This window comes from Amblyomma americanum, chromosome 1, assembly GCF_052857255.1.
Source record: "Amblyomma americanum isolate KBUSLIRL-KWMA chromosome 1, ASM5285725v1, whole genome shotgun sequence".
Classification (NCBI taxonomy): Eukaryota; Metazoa; Arthropoda; class Arachnida; order Ixodida; family Ixodidae; genus Amblyomma; species Amblyomma americanum.
The window spans coordinates 535,893,170-535,902,739 of NC_135497.1; the positions used below are offsets into that span (position 1 = coordinate 535,893,170).

Below are 9,570 nucleotides of genomic sequence, written 5' to 3' on the forward strand. Positions count from 1 at the left end.
ACACCGTCCCGGAATTCGTTCAATGCGCGTGTAATGGCGACGCTGGACAGAAAAAAGCGATAATATACTCGTACTCTATATAGGCACTTGTTCCCCGCTGCGTTCGGCGACTTCTGGAAGCACCCAGGCCAACGCCAACACACTAACAGACCATGTGATTTTTTGTGCGTCTGTTTGCACAGTTATATCGACGCTACGAGGCTAGCGCGAACTACAGCACAAAAACGAAACTATGCCGCGGCAGATGGCACAAACAGCGTTGTACAAAATGCGCTTGCGTGGGTTCGCGCCGACAATTTTTCTTCTGCCATCCGCTTTATTCTTGTTACCTGCACCTTAAAGTACACAATTTCTGGATTCCAATATAGCGATGATTCTATGGTATTAATGCGGCCACCGCGACAGCAGCGAAGAAGCGCACACGTACCGCTTCTTCGCACGCTCTAGGCATGCTCCCTCTTCATTGCTAAATACCTTCCACAGACAGCTGCTCAGTCTAACCGAGACTCATCTCAGTGCGTTTCTGAAGGACGGTATTTGCTTATGTCAGCTTTGTCCCCCTTTCCCTTATATATCGTGTTCATTCTACTTGATCGCTATTGGATGTGCTGTACTGGGCACTGGGCACATGCAACGTGCCCAGTATGTCCCACAAATCCTCTTGAATAACGTTGCCGTAGGCTCGCCTGATATCCAGAAATGCTAGCCGTAGGGGCCTGTGTTCCTGTTCAGCAATCTCTATAATGCGTCAATAAAAACAGATTGTCCTAGCTCCAACCTCCTCTGTTTCCAGAACCCATTGTGTAGCTCCCCTAGCACCCCCTCGTTATCCACCCAAGCCTGCAGTCTGTCCTTTATCATCTGCATCACCACCCTATAAACCACACACTTCACTGTTATCTGACGGTATTTGCTTATGTCAGCTTTGTCCCCCTTTCCTCTATATATCATGTTCATTCTACTTGATCGCCATTCATCCATTATCATTTTGTTCACTAACTGTATTAATGTTTGCTTCGATTTTGGTCCTAGCTTCTTTATTAACTAATCGAAATACCATCTGGTCCTGTCGACGTGCCACTAGCAGCCTTCTTCTCTTGTCGTAACGCGAGCGCATGGTTGCGCTCTCTGGAAGGCCACGCCCAGGTCCAACTTCTGCGCCACTCGACTGCGATGAGTGGCCGTGTCGGACGCAGTCGCCCTCCAGATAGTGCAGCCACGCTCTCGCGTGTTCAGGGTGGACGATCCTGTACGTATGGGACCTCTGCTCGCTTCGACCGACGAATGCCTCGGGGACTGCGAACCACCGTGCCTGATCGTATTTCTGACCATTGCCACACGTTGTAAAGAATTCACATTACTAACTTGCCTATACTCTGCGCAAATCAGTACGAAAGCTCGGAACGGAAGAGCGCATATATGGCCACTGTAACAACCCATAAATTACGCGAAATGAAAGCGTATTTCATACGGTCAATTACGACAAGATTTTCCTGAGGAAGCTTCGAAAAGACTTTCATTTTTCTGGAGCGCCTTCGAAGACACAAGCACTACACAAGTGCGAGCCCACAAACCTCACAAGCGTCCTTTCACAACGAATGTGCCACACCACACGTCCAGAGCATCCAGAGGCTGACCAATAAAGCAAGTGATGCAAAACGACCGCACGACCGCGATCCGGAAATCACAAATGACGCCAAGCCAATCTATAATCCATAGGTGAAAATAACGCTTTCGTTATTACGACCAGGTCGGAATAACGATTTGGCTTGGCTTTCCGTTATTTATACCTGGTAGAAATAACGCCGGCCCGTTTTTCGAGAGTAACGAAGCCAAGCCGTAGCCACGCGTCAACAGCAAAGACAAGCCGTATTCACGCCGCAATAACGAAACCAAAACTTAGAGCAACTTCGAAAATTTTTGTTTGAATCCGCAAATAGTACCAGGCAGAAATTTAGGACACTAATTTTGGGAAATAATGCTCATATTATATGCGGCTTTTTACGGTATATGGCGGCTTTGATATTGGGGGCGAGTGCGAACAAGGCCCGAAAAAGTGAGCAGTCAGTTGCGGTGCGTCCGAAATTTTAAGCGCTCTTGTACATTGGCTCTATGGGCCATTTCGCGGTGCCGTGAAAAAGTCAGAATAATAAGGCGCCCGTTAGCTGTGCGATGTCAGTGCACGTTAAAGATCCCCAGGTGGTCGAAATTATACCGGAGCCCTTCACTACAGCACCTCCTCCTTCCTTTCTGCTTTCACTCCCTCCTTTATCCCTTCCCTTACGGCACGGTTCAGGTGTCCAACGATATATGCGACAGATACGTGGAGTGGTTTATTATCAAGCATGTCCTAAAAATGAGGCATCCGAAATTTCAGTTATTTTGCCGGGAATGACACTTTGTTTTTCTCAAAATGAATCCTTAACTATCATATCTGAGCATCTATGGCAGATAGGAGCATAATTCTTTTAGCATGCAGCTAGGTGTGCAGACCACGCGATGTTTTGAGCAGAATTTTTAATTAAGGTTCAGAAATTTTTTAAATTGCTCTAATTGATTGCCCCTTAGGCAGTATTTGTACCTTGAGTTTCAATGTCTTTTAAAACCACCTATGATGATAAGATTGAACTGTGTCTAGCATTGCTTCTTTTTTTTTCTAGAGTCTAACCAAGTGCCATTTGTGACCCTTTATGGTGTGCGCTACCTTTTCATTGTTCCTGTTAATGGTAGGGTGTTATTTAAACTTATATTAAGAACTAATGTACCTATCATAAAAACAATCATATTTTTTGAATCAGCACAAGAGACTAGTCAAGGGTGTGCATTTTGATTAAATTTGGTGCAGAAACAAAAATTTTTTTCTTTAAGAGCAGTCTCCCTCCTTAAACGTAAAATGCGACACCAGTTAGCATCTATTCAACTTTTCTCAGTGAAAGCTTACTGGATGCTGGAGTTCTAAGAAAGAAGAAAACCATTTTTTCAGAACTTTGTGGGAAGTATGGAATTCTTAGGCATGATGTGCACTGTGAAATGCAACTTAAAGAAACCTCAGGGCGCTTTAAAGAATTGTTTGCTTAAATGACAGCTGGCTCACCTGAGTTGAACGTTGAGTGGTTCATGAACCGGAGGAAAATCTGAAGCCCCAAGCAGTTCTTCAATGTTCTCTATTTAAATGAACTGAACCATGTATTTGAAGCTGTTTAACTGAAACTCGTTTGGATTAATGGTGCTTGGCAAAGCATATTGCAAAAGCCCATTTGTTTGAGAAGCTTGTTCAAGTTATATTTTTGCTGCATTCGTCGGGCAAACAACAGCATACCCCCATGCTTTCTTTCAAGCCCACATGTTTGGGTGATCAGGCTCTTTTTCCCCAATCTCTCTTCATCTACTATCTTATACAGCCAGCTGTAGTTTGAATGCCTTCGATTTTTTCTCCTCTCTGATAACTAGTCTGGCTGCTGCAATACCTTTGTAAGAAGGGGCCATGAAGTTCTTTTGTCCTCTTGGTTGTGAGTCTTCTTGCAATGCTTACGGTGCTTGGTGTTATCCTTGTCGTGTTGGGCATTTGCTTTCGTTTTTAATGGTGGATTTTAAGCCAGCACAAGGTATCAAAGGTGCCTGAAGTTTAGAGTGACTTTGAGCTTCTTGATACGCAAAGGCAGGCCAGTGGTTTGTCACATATCTATGTTACTGTGTAAACGGTACAACAAGTGGACTTTGTTGTATGGCACAGCACTCATGACATGTTTTTCAGCTCAGTTGCAATGTCGACTAACAGGAATGGCTACGAAAGGTAAATTGTGAAGCGTGGATAATTGTCAGGAAGGATTAGGAGATGATGCGGTCCTGTGGTGCCGAACTGGGTCACCGTGCTGACAGCAAGGTTTGGTGTGTGTCTTCCTAGATGCTTTCAGAATTAACTTTCCATTATTCAAAAATCTCTTGTAAGTGACGTTTATTTCAAATAATTTTAGTTGAGCACACATCTCGACACCCTACACGCTCTCACCATACTAAGAAAGTTGCCGCGTTTTCATGCAAAACTAATGTATTTAAGTATTCGTTCTTTCCCCATACTATCATTAAGTGGAATGGTTTACCTGCTGATGTTGTCAATTGCGAATCGGTGGATTTATTTTTACAAGCTCTGAAGGATGTATAGGGCTCTTATGTATCCTTGTTTTGGGCCAAGTCCGATGCCTTCGTTTGCTGCCAGGATCGATGTCATTATATGTTCTATGTCTTTGTAATCGATTTTATGTTGTATGTACTGGTTTTTGCTCTGTTCGCTATCTGCTTCTTTTGCAATGTACTTGTTATTTTTATCAATATGTTTGTACCCCACTCCTGCCTAAGGCCTGTAACACAGGCCGGCAGTATTTGCTAAATAAATAAATAAATAAATAAATAAATTTCTGTGGCACTTGTTTTTATAATACTGTCATAGCACTGTCACAGGTCCGTTCGTGCTTGCTTGGGCCAGCTGCTCTTAAGGTGAACTTGTGTGAGGGCTCTATTTTGGCCCGTGACAATGAGCTTGTTACAGCGTACACAACTGAGTAGACAGCGTCATGTACATAGCTTCCGTGCATATTCATGTCTTGCTTCAAGGTAGAGGAAGCCCACTTCTTAGGGGCCTCTTCCAGTGGTGGCACACGTATATTTAAAATGTAAAGTCTTATGATCGTAAGCTTTTAGTTGTCACCATCAGCATTGTCGCCGTCATCATCGGCAACTACCCAATCACATCCACTGCACTACTAAGCCCTTTCTCAACTTATCCGCAATTAGCGTTGTCCTGTTCCACATGTGGCCGCCCTATCCTGGTCCCCTGGGTAAGGTGGATAGGGACTGCATCTGCCCCTGGTGGCATTTTCTTCCTGATGGCATTTTTTTCGCCTCGAATTCGCTGTGTTATATATCCTACACTCATACCTCAGCCACTCAAGATAAAGAAGAGAAAATTGCTAACACTTAAGCAGTGCATGCTTGTGTCACAAAAGTACTACATGCTGCACTATGCGAATAACTGTGCAGCATGTCAAAATAGTGGTGAAGTGCAATCAATTATTGGTATTCGTGCGTTATTCAGTAGTGATGGTTTATTGGTTTGGCTGCTACACGTTACAAATATTTAACATGGCCTAGGAACTCTGCAAACGTGCAACCAGAATTTCAGTTGGCGCAGATAAAAAGAAGGCTTTGACACAGTTTGTCATAGATCCTTTAGTGATTTTATCGCACCATGTGGTCTTTTGTGCTCGTAATTCATGTGTAACCATTCTTTTCTCTCCAAATCGTTAATTTATTTGTGAAAGATCACTTTTTCTTCTTTTCCTCAGACGGTCGTTTCAAATGCAGCGCACTTTCCAGACGATGCGAGAGAAGAAGACTGGCGTAGAGACTGAAGCCACTCGCGCAAGTTCACAGCGTGTCGTGTATGACATCATGACCGGACAGCTGCTCGCTGTTTCCAGCGAGTTTCAGCACCAAAGAGACAGGGAGCTTTTGGCCAGGCTTGAGGGGGCCTCCCATTACTCGTCCACGATGCAGCAGGCCAAACAGGCTCTCCCCATATTCCCACAGAGGTGAGAAACCTTACGCTTCGTGGCAGTTATAAGTTGCGCCCTTATTTGTGCCGCATGAAAGGACATTGAGCACAAATTGAAGTACAGTAGATTCGCGGTAATTCGAGCTGTCGGTTAATTCAGATAACTTTCAAAATTTTGGTTGGCTAGCTATATTTTCAATGCATTCTAAAGGCACCTAATTCGTACTGCAGAATCTCTTAAAATCGCTGAATTGAAACTTCTTGGCTTGTTCCAACTCTCCCGGCACGCGAAAAAGCAATGGCCGAGGTCACGTACATTAGGTCCGGCATTTCCACGCCAAAAGTTACAGCCCTTCTTTCAATTTGTTCCAAAAAATTTATGGAAGTTTATCCAAATGTGCATAATCAAAGCCTGAAATATTTTTGGCGGAAAAATTTTATTCGTGAGATGAGGGCAGTTTGATTATTTAGAAAAGGTGAGAAACCAGGCAGTGCGCAATTTTTTTTTTTCATTGACATTTGCGCAATTTTGGGTTTTGATATAATTCGGAGCATGTAGCTTTATACGGCCTAATATATTTAAAAAATCGAAAGAAGTATGAAAATGTACCATTTTTGTCGTTTTTTGATTTAAATATTAAATTGCTCTCGGAAATTCGGAAATAGCCATTTTGTTTCTCAAGATGTCTAGTGCCTATGCGAAATGTTAAAGGTGATGAAACTGCGTAAATCGAAAGTAAAAAAAAATACTGAAGTTGCAAAAAGTGTCTTGAGCCAAAAATACTCGTTAATTTGACCCTGAGGTGGCACAAGTAAAAATACAAACAATAGTGGGTTACGTGGTACAGTTTATTGCTTTTCACTTTCGAAATTTTTATTGATTTAATTTTTGCTTAAGGGGAAGGCTACCATTGAGCATCAACTTTTTTATTTCTTGAGATAGCTAGATAAAAGTTTCAGGATAAGTTTGTAGCACAAGCATCTGAAAGACTAGCAAGTTTTATGGAGCTGTGTTCACTAGTTCTCAAGTTACAAGAGTGTGTCAAAGTGGTTTACATGGGTTCCTTGGGACATGCCTGTAGAATTTGCAAAATGTGCTGGCACTGTGAAATTCAGCATAGTCATTCCTGGATAGGTACCCCAGGGCAAGACGAGTCTTTTTCCTAAATTTGTTTGCTGAAAAATTTTAGCACAGCCCTAAAATTAGCCTCTTAACAAACCTGTTTAATCTAAATTTATTTGTTTACTACAAATTCCAGAGACAGTATCTTTAAGAAACGGGCTTGTCTTGCCCTCGTACATTTATTTAGCTATAGTATAGAATAAACCCCATGAAATACTGATAAATCGTTCCCAAGATATGGCTTGCCCTAGCAACCGCACCAGGCAAAAGATTGATTCTTAGAAAACTGTCTTAGAAGATTGAGAGAACACCAGCTTTTTTTCTTGAGGTAATTTGATGAAATTTTCATCGTAGGCTTACAACATAAACATCTGAAGAATTGCTAAGTTTCATAGAGTTGTTCCCAATGGTTCTTAAGTTTCAGGAGTATATCGAGGTGGCTTACTTGGGTTCTTTGGACAAGCCAGGAGAATTTGCAGAATGTGTTGGCATTGTGAAATAATTATGACAATTCCTGTATAGGCACCTCGGGTAACAAGGTCCTTCTAAATTTCTTCTGTAAAAAATTTTCGCACAGCATTGAATTTAATTACTATTTAGACCTGCACTAATTAACCAAATTTTATTTATCAACAATTCCAAACTAAATATCTTCAATAAATGGGCTGTTCTTGCCCTCTAAAATTTATTTATGTACAGCATAAAAAGAAAACCACATGAAAAATTGATGAGTAGTTTCTGAGGTATGCTGGAATGAGCAGCCATACAAGAAAAAAAATAATTTCGAGAAAATGGCCCTTGAAAGTTGAGATATTTCTACGTCTAAAACGATCTTGCTGAATAGTTGGAGCTGTCTCTGTGCTCTTCCTTTTTTTGCTGCCTCTGAGTTTTCACTTCATTTTGTTTCTCAGCCTTTCCCATGCACAGTGTATCTTTCTCAGCCGCTCGTTGGATGGCTAGGTGGCCAGGCGTGAGCCCCCTCCCCCACCCCCCTCAACACAGAGACTTCTTTTGTAGCCTTGCAGCATCCAGCATTTTACCTTAGCTCTACTTCATGCAGTACTGTCTTCACAGCAATTAATGATGCGTATTGGTCCTTGGGCATCAGGGACCACAGGACTGAGTGAAAAGACTGAAGCTTTTTGAGTCTTCGCTCCCAGGCAGCGTCGGATCAGAGAATCCTGCGAGAGGCGCTCATATATAGGCAGTACAGCCTCAGCAACGTAGCTTGGAAAATTGTACATATATTTCGGCTGGGCTGCTCCTTTTGCCGCAGCAACCATGAGTCGGCACCCTTAGGACAAAGTTCATGATGAGGCGCCGCTTCAATTGAAGTGATGTGGTGGTACGATGCCATCACCGCACGCTGCATGGCAGCCACACCATTAGAAGTGCTCCTGAAGGCCCAGCCATAGTAGCCTGTTAAATTGTCAATGGTTGGTAAGCCTTGCCTCCTAATGGCTTCCGACTTTTTTGGAAAAGATTGTGCAGTGCAGTCCCCATCCTTTTGTGGACGTGGTTCCGACACTCTTATTTTACGATGGGAACAAGGCCATAACCATGCTCTTGTACAAGGGCAGAGAAAGTGAAACTGTCATCGTCAGACACAAGTGTTACATAACGAAGGTTGTGTTTGCTGACAGAACGTGCGAAGAGAATCAGGGCTTCCTCTACCTCCATCCTCCCGGATTTTGCATCATTGTTTTTTTGGCACACATGATTCTCATGCCAGCTTAAGGAGTCCGAGTCCCCAGATTTCGGTCCTATCTGACAACCAATGCACTGGTTTGATAAGACTACAACATCCAAGATGAGGCCCGTGTATTATTGAATGATCGCCCCAACTCCAATGTGGGACGTGTGGCAACGCTTGTGTCAGGTCCCATCATAAATGACAGTAATGTCCCTGGAAAAGCCTGGGTTCACCTGATTGTAGGCTTTTACCACAGTTGCAGATTCGGCGTAGAAAGTTTCAATGCACTTAGCCTCTAGGTCCTGGAAGGTCTTCTTCAGGTTCTTTTGATGGTGAAGTCCAATGGTGAAGACCTCTGTGCGACACGTTCACTGCTGCGCAGAAGTCATTGAGAGGTGTCTGGCCCTTCCCTATTTGTTTGATCACCATAACTGCTCGAAAATTGACTTCAAAAGCCTGTCCTTTGTTCTGGCGCGCAGAATTCCACGCACTCGCAACAAGCTCACAACAGGGGCACATCAACTCAACTTTTGTTGCCAGTCCAAGTTTGGTGCATTCGTGAATTTTCAGCCCACTTGCAAGGCAATGCTGGCACAAGGTGCTGGAGAGCAGGTCGCCTAGCGCATCCATTTGCACAAGGCAAATATTCCCGCCTTCAGTTGTAGCGCTGGCGGGTCCAGGATCGGGTGCCATGGCTTGGAACCTTCTGTGTGTGGCTGGCATGGCTCCAAGTTGGTCCTGAATGACAGCACGTTGTGCCTCCGCCGCCTGTCTCCTCGGGTGTAAAGAAATATGTTTTCAAGCAAACGGTGGACGACGCGTTATCGTCCTTAGGAGGAGATGCAAGACTGAAGCTGAAGGCCGTGGTCGCTGATGTTGATGGGCTCGGGTCACCAGGCGCACTTGAAACCACGCATTCTTGTGCCGATGAGGCAGAAGGTAGTAGGTTGCTGGATGCGGCGACGCATTCGTCTTGTACCGTTGTAGCAGATCCTAGAATGCTGGAAGCGTTGGTGCAGTCATCGGCAGCGCACTTCGCCATGCGGATGGACCTCATAGAATGCTTCCGTGCACCGAACGCGTGTCGCGTTTTGAATTTCGTCGCAGGCATTGTGATCGACCACGCAGCAATGAACAGGCTGCACGAAACTGTTAAAGGGCATGGCTACAGACTGTAAAGACGGCGATAGCAAAAATGGCGAA

The 9,570-nt window shown here is 43.9% G+C and overlaps 1 protein-coding gene across 1 annotated transcript in view; it reads left to right on the top strand.

Annotated features, from left to right (window-relative positions):
* The window catches only part of LOC144129221 (uncharacterized), a 44,911-nt gene extending 35,923 nt beyond the window's left edge, over positions 1-8,988 (top strand). The window contains exons 6-7 of the mRNA XM_077663216.1: positions 5,343-5,588; positions 8,847-8,988. Coding sequence (XP_077519342.1) covers positions 5,343-5,588; positions 8,847-8,988 — 388 coding nt within the window. The remainder of the gene's footprint in view (positions 1-5,342; positions 5,589-8,846) is intronic.
* The last annotated feature ends 582 nt before the right edge of the window (positions 8,989-9,570 follow it).